Source organism: Gopherus evgoodei, chromosome 4 (genome assembly GCF_007399415.2).
Source record: "Gopherus evgoodei ecotype Sinaloan lineage chromosome 4, rGopEvg1_v1.p, whole genome shotgun sequence".
Classification (NCBI taxonomy): domain Eukaryota; kingdom Metazoa; phylum Chordata; order Testudines; family Testudinidae; genus Gopherus; species Gopherus evgoodei.
This window is the reverse complement of record NC_044325.1, coordinates 44,500,060-44,517,920: the sequence shown is the minus strand read 5'-3', so window position 1 is coordinate 44,517,920 and position 17,861 is coordinate 44,500,060. Positions and strand designations below refer to the sequence as shown.

Genomic DNA, 17,861 nt, shown 5'->3' with positions numbered 1-17,861 from the left:
TGTCCTATTGTGAGCTCCTTGGGGTAGGAGTCTTGTGCTCATACCTGTATAGCAAAGATGAGGCTCAACAAATAATCTGAGCAGGCTAAAAGAGTCCCGCCCAACCCTGAGATCATAGAATCGGAGAATATCAGGGTTGGAAGGGACCTCAGGAGGTCATCTACTCCAACCCCCTACGCAAAGCAAGGCCAATCCCCAACTAATTCCCTAAATGGCCCCCTCAAGGATTGAATTCACAACCCTGGGTTTAGCAGGCCAATGCTCAAACCACTGAGATCTCACCACTGCTGCTGTGCTTAAAGCCAGGTCCTAGTCTAGGGCTCTTGGTGGGGGTATGGTAGAGTCCCCGGAAGATCTCATTGCCTTGAAAGGGAAGGAGGCAGTGGTTCCAGTTCCCTGGGAGAGGGTGGACAGGCTGAGTCACACCAAGCCTCCAGGTCTCTGTTTAGGCAGCACAGCAGTGGGGCCGGCCCCCCGCCTGGCAAGCTGTTGCCGCTGCAAAGAAAGAGCCCGAAGGCAGCAGAGAACAGAGCGCACGCATCGTCCTGCCCCTCTAGCCTGAGCTGCGCAGCCCTCAGAGTGCTGCACGTACACGCGGCCCCCGTCTCCGCACCACGTGCTTCCTACAGCCGCTCATCATTCGCACGTCCCCCGCCGCGCGGGGCGGAAGTGTGCACGATGAGGGGGCGTGGTGCTGTGCGGGGCGGAAGGGACCCCCGCGACCGGAAGTCCTGTTCCGAGAGGAGGCCGAGGACACCGGGGAGGCTGAGGTGGGCGCTGGGTGGCGGGTGAGTGAGTGAGACGCGCCTTGGCCCGGCCCGGCCCGGGTCTGGGGGTGGGAGGGTTGGTTAGTGTGAAGGGCTGACATAGGCCGGGGGGATGATGCCAGGGCCTGGGGTGGTGCCAGACAGGGACGGGGGGCAGCTGAGGCCCGTGTGGGGGGTAGGGCCGAGGGGATGGGGCCCAGGCAGGGAGGGCGCCGAGGGTGGTTCCGGCCGAAGGGTGACAGCCGGCGGTGGGGAGATGAGCTGGAGAGTAGCTGAGGAAATGGAACAGGACTCCTAGCATCGGTCTGTGCTGGGGTTGGGTGATGGAGGATTTTACCTGCTTGTCCTGTGTGTTTCCCTGAAGCTTCTCGATCCCTAGGTCCTGGCCCCATCAGGGCTCTGGCGGAGGGCAAGGCACAATGTCTTCTATTTCCTGAGGCGGCTCTACCCCAGTGTACACAAATCTATTGTAAATATTCCCTACAGTGTTTTCAGTTTTCTGTGTTGTGGGTTCAGTTTGTTTCTCTGGTTAGAAGGTGTCAGCATCTTAGTAGGAGTGGATTTATTGTGTAATAACAGGATCTTGTTTTTGTAGTACCTTACTCCAAAGTGCATTAGATTAAAGACACACTGTGTATCGAGTGAGCAGTCATTTGTGGGGTGCGGAAACCACAGCTGTTTGATAGTGCACAGCAACCCTACAGACCAATTTTGGGTGAGAGATGAAGGACAATCCCATATAGAACTGCAATGGCGGGGAGATGTAACAAACTAGACTATAATTACAGACTGAAATTTGATCAGTACTCCAGGAGTTAATGCCTGATTCCCCCACCTCAAAAAAAAAAAAAAAGGCGTGAGGGGGGGGAAGCATCATGAAACCTTCGTAACTGCATTAGAATGAGACTTTCCTCTTTGGAAAGTCTGACCCTCATGCAGCATAGAGTCTTTAATGCACATTGTGCCATTGGTCTGACCCAAGTGTGCCACCTATTAAGTCACTCAGTCCCTATGTGACTGGTAGAGGTCTCCAATCCATGTACTGAGCAGGTCTAATCCTGTTTTTTGCTTGTAACTGCTGATGGTATGACATCATATGGTGTTCTGAATTCAGGCGTTTCACTTTTAGGCTAGATACTGTGATATAGTGCTTCAAGGAAGAAAATGCAATCTCATGTCCATGTCAGGCATAAACTTGTCTCTAATTGCTATAGCATGAGATGCTCTTGGCTGGGAAGGGGAAGTAGTAGCCCTAATTTTAAAGGGAAGACTGAGCTGTAACACAAGAACAGTTTGCCTGCATTAGTCCTATTGGGCAGGTCCAAGGTGAGTGTCTAACCAAGTTGCTGGTGTGAAGAAGGCTCTAGTTTATGCTGATCTAATGATGTGCTGTTACAGTAACATTAGTGGCTGTTACTAATTGTTTGTTTTCGTGTTTAGTAGACATTTCCCATGGATGAGCTGGTGCATGACTTGGCCTCGGCCTTGGAGCAGACCTCAGAACAAAACAAGCTGGATGAGCTGTGGGAAGAGATGGCGCTGAGCCCACGGCAGCAGCGACGGCAGTTTCGCAAGAGAAGGGGTCGTAAGCGGCGCTCAGACTTCACGCACCAGACAGAGCATGCCTGCTGCTACAGTGAGGCTTCGGAATCAAGCTTGGATGAAGCCATGAAGGACTGTCGTGAGGTGTTGACTGCGAACTTCAGTGACTCAGATGACATGGCTGTGGCCAAACGCCACCCAGCTCTGAGTGCCACCCTAAAGAGCAAGCAGCATTCTTGGCATGAGTCAGACTCCTTCACAGAAAATGGACCCTGCCGACCCCTCAGGCGCCGCCGGAAGGTGAAACGTGTGACCTCAGAGGTAGCTGCTAGCCTCCAGCAGAAACTCAAGGTATCAGAGTGGAACTATGAGAGGGGCTATAGGTTCAAGTCAGCCAAGAAGCAGCGTCTGTCACGTTGGAAGGAGAATGCCCCCTGGACTTCATCCAGCCATGGCCTGTGTGAGACAGCAGAGAACAGGCCCTTCCTCAGTAAAGGTGGGAGGAAGGAGAGGATGGAGTGTGAAGCGGATGAACAAAAACAGGGTTCTGATGAAAACATGTCTGAATGGTGAGCTCTCCAGGCCTTTCCTTCCCCTACCACAATCAGATTATCAAATTCCTTTACAGCTGCTTGCGAAGACTGTGCCCTGCTCTAGGTAGTTCCCTCTTTAAAAAAAAAAAAGGCTACTTTTCCCTTAAAGATACAAGAAAAAAGAATCTCCAAACCTTTCACAAGGTGCAGACCCTTGCCTGCAGTCCTTGCAAGCAATCCTGTGGTGCTAAATCAATGTGCATGTTGTCTTCATGACTCAGTAGTGACGTGTATGTTGTACTCGTAACAAACCGATGCACTTGTAGCTCCAATGGGAAGTCTGTTGTCTCTGTCTTCACAGTGACAACCGGCATGCTAGTAGCTCTAGTCTTTGCAGAGAAAACCACGTTGACAAGTCTGTGAGTGAGGGATGAGACTGATTTCAGTTTCATGTTTCCAAGGGTTTATGAGAAACAACAAAGGAAAACAGAACAAATTTCCTGTTGTGACCAGTGACTATATGTACCTTGATCAAAACATTGTTCTGTTTACAAGTTAGTGCATGTTAGTTGTCTAGTGTAGTTGTAACAAAGGCATAGATCTAGGTGAGGCTTTTCCTACTGAAGAGAGGATGCTTTTTTTGACATATGAAGATGGGAAAAGATATTTTTATCTAGTAGTACCGGAGAGGAAATATTGAGTAGCATCTTGAGAATGTACATCCATGACAATGGGCAGATAGATTCCCTCACTTGATAGAGCAGTAATAGACATTGGTAGCCTCCTCGAGGTACTTTCTACACCAATCAGTATCTTTTCCATCATGTTCAGTTGAACTTAAACCAGCTGGCTTTCATCCAGCCTTTTCTATGCCAGCCATTGAGAAAGCAAACACACAGCTTTGTTTTGGTCCATCACCTGAGAAATGCACTGGGTGATTGTTTTGTTTTCCCTCAGTTGGTTTCTTTCCTTTAGACTAATTAGGGTATGTCTACACTACAAAATTATTTGACCCAAGTTACCATGACGTACAGCCACTGCATTAATTAAATTGCTTTTGTATGTCCATACTATGCTCCTTGTGTCAGTGGTGCGCATCTTCACCAGGAGTGCTTGTACTGTTTTAACTGTCAGTGTGGGGCAGCTTCTGAAAATTAGCAACAGTCGATGTAAGCAACACAGTGTCTACACTGATGCTGCGTCGACCTAACTAAATCAATGTAAGCACTACACCTCTCACAGAGGTGGAGTTATTAACGGTATGTCTACACTGGAAACTTCTGGGAACACTCCCGCAGCAGTGCTTTGAAGTGCATGTGTGGTCGTGTCTGAGTGCTGGGAGAGGGCTCTCCCAGCACTCCTAGTAATTCATCTCCACAAAGGGATTAGCTCTGAGCGGGGCTCCCAGCGCTGGGAGCCTATCTACGCTACTGCTTTAAAGTGCTCAGACTTGCTGCATTCAAGAGGGTGACTTTTCACACCCCTGAGCCAGCAAGTAACGACTCTATAACTTGTAAATGTAGACAAGCCCTTAGTTGGAGAGTTACATCAGTGGGAGCTACATTTTAATGTAGATGCTTACAGAGTTAGGTCGATGTAAACTGCCTTGCATTGACCTAACTCTGTAATGCAGACCAGGGCTTAGTGTGTATATGTTTGCATCAAATGACACTTGTCATCTGCTGCCAAATCCTTTGGATTCTCTTTGGAAATCCAGAGATCAAATGGTTTGACTATCTTACCTCCACGTGTATGGTCTGGGATGTGGCTTGTTGAGGGGAGTGGAGTGGAGTTAGAGGGAGAATACATGTGCATTAGTTCTCCCTGTAGAATGCTCTTGGCAGCAGTGCGGGGTCATGCCTTTGCCTCTCCTGCACTAAATACAGTGCTTCCCTACTAGACACAGCAGAGTGAAACTTGGTATGTGTACATCACTTTCACTCTGCTGTAGATGCTCCGTCTGATACCACTGAAGTGCTTTGTACAGCTGCAGCAAGGGCATATCCTGAGGAACATGTGAAAACTGGACAGGGAGGAGAGAAAATGGTCATGAGTATAGCCATAAACAGGCAAGAGGAAAGGTGATTGACAAAGCAAGTGGGGCCAGGAAGCAGCATGAGTGTTCTAGTGGCTGTGGTACATCAGTTTGGGATTGAATTGGGTTTCTCACCTCTCCTGTCAACAGAGATTGTAAGTACTGCAAAAGCAGCACACTTAGCCACTAGGGGAACAAATGTCTTGTATCATTCAGCAGTGATGTTTCCCACATCCTCCTTCCTCCTGGATTAGCAGGAGCTAGCCTCTCTGTGGAGCTAAAACACTCAGCACTTGCATCACTTCCCTTTGCTTATGCTCTGATCCAAAGTGCACTGAATTCAATGGAAAGGCTCCCATTGACTTAATAAGCTTTGGATCAGGACCTTAATGAGGAAGCAGCTTTGTTGGATTACCAATGGGGCTGTATTCAGTTTTATACTGGAGAAAGCTTTGTTACCATATCATGTCTTCAGAGTGGGATGTGGGGGGATGAATAATTTTGGAATATCCTCCCACACACACAAATAATGGAATAGGCAACATCCCACATAAAAGTGGGGGAGATGGAGACTGAAATGAAGGGGGGAAAGGAAATATACATAGGAATGTGGTGAGGGAGCAAATGACTAATCTAAGAGTGGTATGAGAGGGAAATCAAAGCCTGATATCCAAAAGGAAGGGGAAACCAAGAGTGAGAGAAACAAATGGATTAATTTTAGGAGACATTTGAGATTTTGGGCTACCAGTACAATGGTGGTGATTAGTAAACGTCTTAGGTAAAACCTCTCCACCAAGTTCCCCTTTTAATGTTTTGGAGCTCTTCCACACAATGGGGAACTGAAACTATAAATGGAGGCCCTGAACGTCTGTCTCATTTGTCTTAGATGTATGCTGTCTGAATTGTCTGCTTAATGTGATTTCATAGGGCAGATCAAACCAGAATAGTCCAAGGGCTGTCTGAGAACATCCGTGAGTAACACATGTGCTACCTCAAGTTCACATTGTCTGTCTAATCTTTCACATAGAACAAAATCTAACTAGACTTCTTTTGTATCGCTCAGTTTCAAATTGGATGTTGTACTAAGTTTACCAGCCAGTGATAAGGTGAGCCCTTGTTTTATCTTGATGTATTTAGGGCTCATAGAATGACCAGTTACTCCCCAGTTTGTAGTTTAGTTCCTTTTAAATAGTAGCAGGTTTGGTGACAGCCTGTAGTGGCAGTCATGAGCCTGGCTCTGCTGATGTATTAGAGGCTGATCTCTCAGGAAAGAAAAAATCCCCTTCTCCTGGAAGGCAAGTGACAGAGACAGAGTGCTTAGCCTCCCCCTCCTTCTCCAGCCCGGCCTGACCTTCTGCAGCCCCTTGGTGCTTCTTGTTTTCTTATTTTTATAGAAAATCAATATCCCTCCTGACACAAACAATAGCTCAGGAGCAGGAATAAACGTCGGAAAGCAGAAATCTTTGTCCATCACCTCTCACTTTAACTCCCCCAAACTATTTAATTATAAGCGTGCTTTGCTCCAGGTGTTTGCGACAGTGAAATTGCTAAATGAGGACCATTTTAACCAAAGATTGGGCGATCAATAACACTCTATAGCAGTAGCTTGTCGGATCAATAGCATTCATTATTTCATGGTTAAGGTAAGTAGCCTCCTTTGCAAGTGGAGGTCATTAATCAGTGCTTACTGGACCTGAGGAAAGGCTTGTGTACAGGATGCTCAGTTTTCCAGGCCTGAAATATAAAGGGGGTATAGGTAAGGATATCTTTCTATGAACCTTTGTGCTGATACTGCAGGTAGAATGCTAGGTGTCGTATGCATCTATAAGGCTCTTCAGGGTTTTCCAGTACTTTTAGGCACCTGCTATGCTGTTAATTTGATTAGGAACTTGGTTTAATAATACTTTTCCTTTATTATGTTTCCTGGTCCTATGCTTTAAGTACTGTCCCTTTCTCATACAGCATGTTAGGGGATGGATAGCACAAACTTCATAAGAGGCTGGCTTAGAACTTGGTGTTAAGTTGCACGCTAGAATGTGGGAGGGACTTGCAACCTCTTCCATCTGTATGTTTAAAACTACCAATGGAAAAATGGACTCTATAATGCATTGATGAAGGTTCAGACTTTCAGGTATCCAGTGTAATGGATTGTCTTAGCTAGTTTACAGAACATGTTTTTAAAAAAGCAATAATATGCATCACAGCATGTGGTTTTAGTGAGTACTTACAGTTAACTGTGGATGAGGTGACACTCACTATCCCTTTGCTTTGTGTCCGATAAAGTTTCCTGAGGATATTTGTGGCTGGTGTAACCACACACCATGCTGTGTGATGTTGCTTTTCCAGAGTACATGGGGATGTTATCTAACCACACTGTTGAGATTGTTTCAGATGCTAAGTTACAGCTAGCATTCACTTCTTCCATAAGGCCCTGTAACCCACCTGTGGGGTAGAAGGGATGTTGCTTTTGCTGAGAGATCTCAGAACAATGGAGGTATTGGATATTATGTCCTAGAAAAGAAAATCCTAGCATCAAACCATCAAATACCTAGGATTGACAGCACAATGTTCAACCTTTTCAAAACTTTTTACAGACAGGCGGCAGTTTTCTACTCAGATCATTTTCCAAATAAATTCCTTGGTAAACTCTTCTGGAGCAGCTGCAGTGGCCAAGTTTAAAACTCACTGTAACTGGTGGTTACCTACAGCAGCATTCTATGTAGTATTAGTTTGTTTGGATGAGTGATGTGTGATGTAATTAGGTCAACCTAGCCCCTACTGTAAATGCAGGTAGGCTCAGGGAAGAATTGTTCCATTAACCTAGGTAATGCCTCTCGAGGAGGTGAACTTACAATAACCAAAAAACCCCTTCTGTTGCTGTAGTGTCTATGCTACAGTGACACAGCTGTGCTGCTGTGGTGCTTGAAGTGTAGACCCTTCCAGTCTCTTATCCAGCCAAAGAGAGGAGAAGGCATTGAAGAGAAAACATTTATGTTCCATTTATGTTGGAAAATGGTTGTCTAAAAAGAAAAAGTTGTGGTACAATTGTCAGTGGCCATCGAGTGACCCACAAAGGGAGCATTTAGCTTAATTTCTGTTGCCTGGTCATTACCAGAGAAGGGGATATCTGCAGAGAGTGTCATAAATATAATTGTTAGCATTGGTGCCCTGGCCTAATCCCATTTTTGATAATTATGTTCTGATAACCTAAAATTTCCTTTTTTTAACGAGGTGCAGGATTCTTCCTAAACTGCATAATGTTATAGTGAGCTGTTAGACAGCTGTCATGTTGCATGCCAGAGGCAGTCCTGTGTCAGTGATTAATTCATTCCCATTTTGTATGGTATATAAAGCACTTTCAGGTCCTTTTGGGATGAAGGGCACTGGCAAAATGTAAAAGATTATTACTGCATACTCTTCAGCGGTTAACTGTGTTTGTTTTTTGCAGTGAAACCAGCAGTGTATGCAGCAGCAGTGACACTGGCCTCTTCACCAATGACGAAGGCCGTCAAGGTAACTATTGTCTCGTGATTTCCCTCTGGCGCAATTTGGGAATTTCTCTTTTACTATGCTTGTAAATGCTTGCAAATGGAAATTCAAGGCAGTGCAGGACTAGAGATTGGAGGGGATCAGGATGTGCGGAGGAGGGATAGTGACTGGGGAAAGAGCTAGGAGTCAGAGGAACTGGCTCAGATCACAAAGGTGTTCCATGTGATTTCAATAAAAATCATGCTTTTCTTATGGAAATGCCGTGATATTTATCAAATCTATAAAATCCAAATACTGGTGGGAAAATGCATCATGTCAGAAAATGTGTTAACATGTTTTAGATAAAATGGTCTCAAACATGAAGTGGCAACTAGTGTAGACAGAGACAGTCATGTTTTTAAAAAAGTAATTTGTAACACAACTGTCCCTGTCTACAGTAGGTACTATGCCACATTTGACATATTAGCCAAAACATACTAATTAACATATTTTCTAACATAAAGCATTTTCCCAATGTAAAAACAGCCAAAGACTGGAGAATTAATGAAATTATGACATCACAAGCCTTAAATGTTCAGGTGCTGTTTACACTCTAATGTGAAAAACAAGCAAGGAAAAAAATACCCTTTCTGGACAAACTCCTTCCAAAGCTTCTTTATCAATCATAAAGAAGCAAAAGAAAGGGCACAAGCCCAATTGTTTTCCTTTGCAAGTCACCTTTAAACTTAATGTTCTGGCCCAATCCCAACTTAGTTAATTACATTCAGCTTCACTAAATTTCCCATGTAGTTTCAACTGGATACAGGTTTCTTCCCTTTTCGTCCTTTAACTGTTATGTTATTGGAACAGTTGGTATTTTCCATCCCAGCAGCAGATGCATTTCATTGGTGGAGGAGTGGTCCCTATGTATAGTTTGAACATAAGTTTATAAAATGCTTTGGGATCTTTCAGGGTGAAAGGCACTGTAGGAGCAGTGGATGCTGATCTTTATTGTCTATCTAATATAGCAAGTGACTTTGAAGGAAATTGCTGGACATATGAGTTACTGAGCTTATGCTCTAGTGTCCAGAGTAGCTGACATGTTTATACACATTATCTGTTTTCCAGTGTTTAGGGGAACAGTCCCTATTTAATTTTTTAACACTTCTGAAGCCTCTGTCTAGAGTGTCTGTAGCAAATATATATGAGTAAATGTCTGAATGAATTATCCTGATTCAAGGCACTTGCCTGTTATTGCGAGTAGTTTCAGGGGCTGCTGATGTGGTCGGGCTGCTTGCTTCATTTATCTAATGATTGGTTTTCAGAGTGGATGCAGGACTGGATTATTGTCTCAGGGTGAGGTTTGATGCCAATGTTGCATGCAGCTGCCTGCTTTTTCTCAGCCTGCTCACCTGTTACTTTCCCAAGGAGAATTCTAACCAGGCAGCTTTAACAGAATATTGTCTAGTGTAGTTCAGTTACCAGGACACAGCTGTGTTAATTGCACTGGCTCTGCTTCTTGGAGACTTTTGAGGCGATTAGTTGTTGCTATCCCAGGCATAAGTGGGTTGTGGTCTTGACAGGTCCTGAGGAATTTTCATAGAGCCAGATGTATGGCACAATTAATACTCATTGACCCTTTCTGTGCTCTAAGCCACCAGCCATTCCTAATGGAGTGATGTGCTTTTCCTTGAAGCTACTGTTCTCTGAATGTGGCTCATTCTTCCTAATGTACAGGTTGGTAGCATGTGTAGCATTTGCTCCTCTGCCCCCCTGCCCCCCAATTTTGAGGGCTCCTTTGTAGTAGCCATAATGCTTTTGCCAGGCCACTACACTTCCACCTCCCCTGCAATAATTACGTTGGAGAAAGAGCTGTACCTGTATTCAGACACCACGCAGCACTGAAATAATGTCAGAGAGACACTGCCACAATAGAGCAACAAAGCTGCCTCAGCCTTCTAAACACCTCAGTAAAGAGGACCCATCCAACAAAGAGGCCTTCATGCTGGGTAATGCTACGCTCTATGGGAAATGCTGCTTATGCCACTGTAGACTGAGCACAAGAATAATTGGAGCACTTGTTGAAACCCCACAACTATAGTACCATCAATGAAACTTAACATAAAACTGCTATTAAATGTAGGAGTAACTCCCAAAGAATCTTTACATGACTTTGGTAGTTTTTTTATGTGGAATATGTAACGTTTTGATGGTCACTTAGAGGGGATGTTATATTAACTCTGTGCTGCTTCTCTAGGGGATGATGAGCAGAGTGATTGGTTCTATGAGGGAGAATGTGTCCCAGGATTCACCGTCCCCAACCTACTACCCAAGTGGGGAGCTGATCACCGGTCTGAGGTGGAGCGAATGGACTCTGGCCTGGAAAAAATCTCTGACTCTACGTTCCTATTGCCTTCCCGGCCTGCTCAGAGGGGTGAGCTCCACAGGGAATGGGATGGGTTCAGAAGTGTGTTTGTAAACCTTTAAATGGCAGAGAGAGTAGATTTCATTCACAGAGATGCTCCACTTAAGCTGATATTAAAATTGACCTGTTTATAGATTTTTAAAATATGCTTGCTTTGGATTATTTGTTGTGCCCTATCTTTAGACTGGTGTGATGTGGACACTCTGCATGTACCTCTACAGTAAATGGAATTTAGATATTGTGTTTGCTGTTATCTATAAAGCAAACAGAAGTCTAGATTAAAGATGTCTGCACCAGCCAAAAGAAAACACTATGAAATGGTGTGTCATCCTTCATTTCAGCTGCCTAAGTTCTTCAGTCTCCCTTTTATAATGTATAGATTTTTGTCTGTAGCTCTTGGGTAAGTCTTCTCATGGAGAAACTGAGGCACCAAGGTTCTGACTTGTCCAAGATCACACAGAGCAGAGTATAAAACCCAGTTCTCATGATTCTGAATTCCTTACTCTTCTAGGCACTGGAGCACAAGGCCTCTCATCACTGTATTGCCAGGAGCAGCCTTCTGCCTTCAGTGCTCAGCCTTTTCCTTTTCTTGGTTTTCAGGGTTTCATGCTCGTCTGAACCGCCTTCCAGGAGCTGCTGCCCGCTGTCTCAGAAAAGGACGTAGGAGACTCATTGGCAAGGTATTGCCCCTTCCAAGAGGGTAATTCTGTGTCTGCTCTGCTGGTCAATTCGGAGCTGCTGCTTTAAGGCAGCAGGTGGAGTATTTTGTGCAGAAGGACCCTGTGTGATGGTCTGTCACATACTACTTGCTTTGAAAAATAACTATTTGGTTTTCAGCCGGCTGTTAAGACTCTATAGACAAGCAGCCAGAGAAGGTGGGAAGATGGAGGGTGAATACAGAAGGAGCTATATGGCAGGAAGCTTGGCCGAGCATAGGAGGAAGTGACAGCATTGATGTATCTTAAATAAATAAATTAATGGAGATATCCTATCTCCGAGAACTGAAAGGGACCTTGGAAGGTCATTGAGTCCAGCCCCCTGCCTTTACTAGCAGGACCAAATGCTGATTTTGCCCCAGATCCCTAAGTGGCCCCCTCAAGGATTGAACTCTCAACCCTGGGTTTAGCAGGCCGATGCTCAAACCAATGAGCTATCCCTCCCCCCTATCTGGGAGAGCTGTGCAGATTCAAACCCAGGGAGGCAAAGACTGGGAGCTTAAACTTGATTTTGAAGGTGAAGAGAAGCCAGAGTTTTGAACAGAGAAGCAGCACAGTCTGATTGGCACCAGAGAGTGATGATTTTAGCTGCATCATTTTGGATGGCTGAAAGGACAGGAGGTCAGGGAGAAGGTTCCACTAATGAATGCAAGAAATGACCAGAACCCTTGGCCAGGATTACAGCAGTTGGCATATAGAGAAAAGAACATATCTTTTATCTGTTACAAAAGGAGAGACAGGATTTACCACAAGCCTGCATGTGGTGGGAAAGAGGAAAGCCATGTCAATGTTGGGATGATGGGGCGGAGAGCGGAGCTATCAGCCATGATGGAGTAAGGTGGCTTTTGGGGATGAAGGAAGGTGAGGGATTGAGTGTTTATTGGTGGGACTTACTCTGCGTTCTTGGAGACTCTGGTTTATATTCACTGGTGAAGGTCCAGTTTCCCTGCCAGCCTCCTGCCTAAGGACTTGGGGGAAGGGTAAGACCTTTCAGCTGCAGAGAGGAAGCCCTCCCACTTTGTGAGGACAGCGCCTCCGATGATTCAGAGTTTGTGGTGTATGTGTCGGGTGCAGTTCCTCTCCCTTCTCTATTAGTCACATTCAAGAGCTCCTGTTCTTCCCTTCTTCAGCCCATTCACCTTTAGTTGAGCCACCATTTAAAATAAGAGTCCTCAGCTGATGTGAAATCTGCTTTGAGCAGGGCTCTTCAGGCCAACTGCAGGGGCCTGTGCCTGTTGGAGGCTCCTCTAACGATCCCAAATGAGAAGGATAATATTTACTTGTTTAATTCATCTTCATCACCTTTAAGGGATCTTTATCATTTCCAGCGGAGGTCACTGTTCCCCCTCCCCCGCAAATTGTAATCATAAATAATGAGTTTCATTCAGCGCTCCCCACCAGCGAGCTGCTAATTACCCAAAGTACGGTTTGTAATTTACACAGTAATAAACTGTAAATTTAAATGTTACGGCACTTTAAGTTAATAATTTTCCTGCTGTAACAAATAGCTCATCTTTGTTCACCTCTGCTACCCCCGCTGCCTCCCCTAAACCTCATGTTCATTTGTGACCAGGCAGTTTGGCATAAGCTCTGGAGAGTCTGGCCTGTGAAGCCTTCTCCCCTCATATCTGGATCCTGACATACACTTCTTTCCCCACCCCTTCCCCCACAGTGACTTTTTTTTATGGCCAATTGCTATGTGAAGATGAACAGCCTGATATTTAGAGCCTCCTGTGTGAATGTGTGCAGGCAACAAACATGCATTTTGGTGAGAACCAAGCTCCCAAAGCAGTTCCTCCCTCCTGGAATGTGCTTTTACTCAACTGCTGCAGGGGCTTTTACTGAATCGGCTGCTTTCGGCCAGTCCAAGCTCCCATGTGGAGCCCTTCAGTTCCCTTCTTGGTACTGGTGAAATTCCCCCCCACCCCGCCACATACACACACACTTGTTTTGTGCGTGTGCAGTTAATGTTGTAAAGGAGGGAGAAGGAGGAAGGTTCAGTTTCATGTGAAAGAGGAGCTGATGGTTCCACTTCGTAGGAACTATAGGAACTCTTGCTGCCTGAGCTGAGTCTCCTGCCCACCTCATCCAGCAGCCTGGAGTAACTGCTTATAGGAGCCTTGTGTCCCTGAGGGGATTCACAGTCCTCACTGCCAGAGAGGTTACTCTGGGAAAACAGGACCTTGAATATATTTGTGGTGTCTCTGCTGTCTGCTTCTTGGAGAAGTAGGAGGAATGTCTCAGATGAAGCTTTTGCCTATTTTTATGTTTCAGGAAACCAGCTTGAGCACTCTGGGCAGTGAGAGGATGGGTCACATCGTTAGTGACCCACGTCAAAAAGAGTAAGGATCTATCTGCTACTGATTATGGTCTAGCACTTTGAGTAGGTGAAGGGGAGGGTGAACTGTGCAATATGTTGAGACTACCTCTTTCCATCTGCTCACTGGGACTGGACTGAGTGAGAACAAAGTAACCTGTGAGATGGGAGATAGTTGGGTCCAAAACTGACTTGTTCCTCCCTTCTGTCCTATTTGTATTTGCTCATATCCCCCCATTATGGGTCTGCCCCAATGTATGGCTACGGCATGCTATCCCTTTAATTACATCAAACCTTCCTCCTTCTCCCACCTTTACCACATGCACTTCTCAAATCCGTTGATCCCCAGCACAGCCTTAGAGGACCCTCTGTCCTCGAATCTCTTTATTGAGTAGCACTGTGTATGGAGGAGCACCATGGGAACAGAGCTGGGCAGCAGAAGTGATGCTGACAGGACAGCAGCCAGTTTGCCTTCTCCGCAGAAGCAATGTTCTGCATTTCCCTCCCAACTCCGCCTCCTAATCATAACCAGAACCATGGGTGATCAGGGTGGGTTTCCCTGGAACTGCCACTGTGGTGGTTTGACAGGTAGGGTGGCTTTTCCTGATCAGGCTGCAGTGAATCCTGTCTTCATTGGCTGTCAGCATCCAGATTCACGTCCTGCCTCCTTGGCTCCCTGTGTCTAAAACTTGTCATTTTTAGTATGAGTCCTGTCAATGTTTAATCTCTCTCCCTTTTTTCTCCATCTCTGTTTTTTTCCTCCCCTTCTCCCTATTCCCCCTCACCCTCCTGCCCCCTCCTTGCTCCTTCCTTTCTCTGTCTCCCATTCCATCTTTCCTCCCTCCAGTTTCTGGTTACCATCGATGGGGAAGAGAGACCGCAACCAGGTAAGATGGCTCTGTTCTGCCCTTTTTTATTTTCTCATTTGGTTTCCTTCTTTCTAGAAAGAACAAAGTGCTGACTTCTGATTTCCACCATATTGTGGCCTGTGCACATGAGGTAAGGCAGCCCCAGCCCTTCATCTCACTCTAACTGACATCTTCTCAGCTTGTAGTACATCCTGCATGCTAGGGATCATATGGGCTGTTGGTACCGAGTAGCTCCCTAGGACCCTAGTCTTCTGAAATCTCCCTCTGTCTGTCTGGTTGTTTAACTTCCTCTGTGACAATGAACTAGAGGGAGGGTCGTCTTGGCTGTAGAAACTCTGGCCTTACAGAATTCTCTGCAAAGCCCATGAATGGGACTTTTTCTCCTTTTAAATCCTTCACATCCATCCATTTTGGGTCATGCTTTTTCCTGGTGATCCTGCAGAGGAAGAAAAGCTGTTGGCCTGATTTTAGTTAAATAGCAACCAGACCAGGGAAGTACTGGAAAGTGATGAGGAGGGAGAATAGCCACCCCTTCTGCTTTCCGTCACCCCTATGTAAGTGCACACTCTCAAGTCTTCTCCAATAAGTGTATTATCTAGATCAGATTCAGTGACAATTGGCTCATCTAGCCAAAGCAGAAGAGCCCAGTCTCTGTAACTCTGCCAAGGCAATGGGCCTCTTCCTCAGGCACACCAGTACTTTCTGGTTCCTCACAGCAATAGTGCCTCCTTCTGTTCAGTGGTCAGATGCTTATTTTGTTTCACAGACACTGATGTTGAATGCACCTTGTTTTTGAACTTGGGTTTCAGTTTTTACTGTCTCAGGTGGCTCTGAGTGAGCACTTCATGTCTCCAGGGCAATAGAACTACTCTTGAGGCTATAGAGTCCCCTCTCCATTAGAACTCTCTAACATTCAAAATATGTAATGCTCTGAGCGTCAGGGTGAAGACTGACTGTGTAGACCTTGAGAGAGCCACAGGAAATGCTCTTATGATGATGACCTTAAATAGCTACAAGGAGTCACTGGAGGTTCCTCCCCACAATACTGTTGTAATGTTTGTCTGACAATAGAATCATGCTCCATTTAAAGGAGAAGCTGTCTGATAATTGATGTTTCAGAGATTATAGCATCTCTTCAGCCGGTATCAAGCCCTTTGTTTATAAAAGATGTCACTGAGCTCTGGATTCCTGAGTGGTGTTTATAACCAGGGTCCTTTCATAGCTGATGGATTATTAATTTATCATTTCTTAAAAGCACGAGTGCCCAGTTCTTTGAAAAATGTCCCTGTGGGTGCTCCACTTGAGATGCACATGCACTGCATGTGCCTTTGATTGGAAATGTTTGACAGCAACGCCTGTTCAATCCACACATGCGCCCTAGCTATCCTCAAGCCCTGTACTGAGGGTATATAGGTCTGTGACAGGTGAACCACCCCCAGTTCCTATACCAGAAATATGCATTGCTGCTACCTGGGCTTCAGTTCACATCTTCTCAAGACACCATGCTTTAGTGCGTATCTCAAAGAAAGATGCTGCCTTTGAAGGCACATTCACATCTTCCGTGGACACCCATAGGGGGCCACACTTCAAAGAACTCCAGTTACTGTACAAGGTAAGTTATCTCTCCTTATTTTAGGATAGAGTAACAGAGATGTATCTTGCATTTTATAACACACACAGAAATGGATTCCCTGCCCTGAAGAGCTTCTGGCCTAAGTTGAGAACAAACAGGAGGAGAGGATGATGATGCATGTGGTCACTTGGGAGGTTAATGCAGGCATCCACAGGGCAGTTAGCAGGATGAATTCTGCAGTCTGTTTCCAAATTGAGTAAATGTTGTACCATGTCATCATGTGGTTGATTAGTGAATGTTCAATTTCTACCCCTCTCTTAACCCTGAAAATCTTTTTATTCTTTTTCTGCCCTTCAAGATAAACTGCCCTTAATAGGGTTGATCGCTCCTAGGCTATTCCAGTGTCTGCAGTGTGACAGATCTTCAACTAGTCTAAAGACCAGAAGGAGGGGGATGAACGTCCCTGTTTCTCTGAAATTGGCTTAAAAAAGGTCCCTGATGTGAGAGACCTTGCTAAGTGGGAGAGGGGGTCTCTCATTCAGCTAGTCCCTTTGCTGTGGAAGCAATGGGGGGTTCTCTTTGAATTGAGCCTTGAAATTGAGCTTTCAGGAGGATGGTTAGTCTCCTGGTAATGAATCTGCTCCATTGATCCAAGTGTCCAACATGAGGAGCAGTTTTACTTGCATCTTGTATTTATGGAAGTAACTTTTATCCTTAGACCCAAAGACATGGGCAGGAAGCTTTCCCTGGGAGAGGTGGACTCTCATCATGGAGTGCAGCAGTTCCATACAGGGGTCTCTGAGTATGCTCTTGTTTACCCTGATGCTTGTGTGCTGAGTAGGAGGAGCAACTCCTCTGCCGGGTTGTTGCCTTGAAAGAGGGTCGTGGAAGGGACAGAATCAGATATCACTTGACCCCATTATGTGATGGTGTGCCGGAGAGGCTCTGAATACTGCGTGAGCTGATGTGGAAAAGTGGATTTGAGCTGCTGCATCTGGAAATTGTTCCTTTAAACACTGCTTAAATAATCTCTCTTGGACTTTCCAGTTCAATCCGTTATCTCCTTTGTACTCTCTGGATGTTCTTGCTGATGCCTCCCACAGAAGATGCTCACCAGCACACTGCACTGCCAGGTAATCCCCCTGCTTTGCTCCTATTATGAGGATTGTCTCATTTCCCTTCCTTTAGTACATGTCTGGTTCATTCCGTACTAATAAGCCTGTGGGTTAATACTCTTGGAAACCTGGATTTCAATTCTGATAAAGTGTACACATGCCATGAGTTTGGTCTCCACTCAGTTGCCAGTGACATGCAGAGTAGTGAGCAATAAGGTGCTGGGGACAGAACAATGGTCTGGGTTTGAAATATAGGCTGGACCTCTGACACACAGTGCCCAGTAATACCAAGCTAGTGGGTTGCTGTAGATCATGTGAAGATATAGATGGCCATATCGTTGCCTATTATTAGAATTGGAAAACAAACTGCAAAGAAGATGGTGGTAGGCTAATGTGCATTACTGAGGAACCCTAAGATCCCTGTATCTGAAGTGGGTGTCCTGAACCGATAACAGACTTGGCAGTAGATAAACTGAGATGACTTCGTTACTGATGATATCT

At 45.5% G+C, this 17,861-nt stretch overlaps 1 protein-coding gene across 19 annotated transcripts in view; it reads left to right on the top strand.

Annotated features, from left to right (window-relative positions):
* Window positions 1-688: 688 nt before the first annotated feature.
* GPATCH2L (G-patch domain containing 2 like) overlaps window positions 689-17,861 on the top strand; it is a 48,584-nt gene continuing 31,411 nt past the window's right edge. For 10 of the 19 annotated variants that reach the window (XM_030559072.1, XM_030559078.1, XM_030559070.1 and 7 more), the window contains exons 1-8: window positions 705-788; window positions 2,208-2,878; window positions 8,326-8,390; window positions 10,603-10,779; window positions 11,371-11,450; window positions 13,761-13,828; window positions 14,748-14,802; window positions 17,293-17,378. In XM_030559072.1, coding sequence (XP_030414932.1) covers window positions 2,220-2,878; window positions 8,326-8,390; window positions 10,603-10,779; window positions 11,371-11,450; window positions 13,761-13,828; window positions 14,748-14,802; window positions 17,293-17,378 — 1,190 coding nt within the window. In that variant the 5' untranslated portion in view covers window positions 705-788; window positions 2,208-2,219. Of the gene's footprint in view, window positions 789-1,073; window positions 1,237-2,207; window positions 2,879-8,325; window positions 8,391-10,602; window positions 10,780-11,370; window positions 11,451-13,760; window positions 13,829-14,650; window positions 14,691-14,747; window positions 14,803-17,292; window positions 17,379-17,861 lie in introns of those variants that run through there. The other 9 variants (XM_030559079.1, XM_030559082.1, XM_030559074.1 and 6 more) reach the window with 8 other exon arrangements.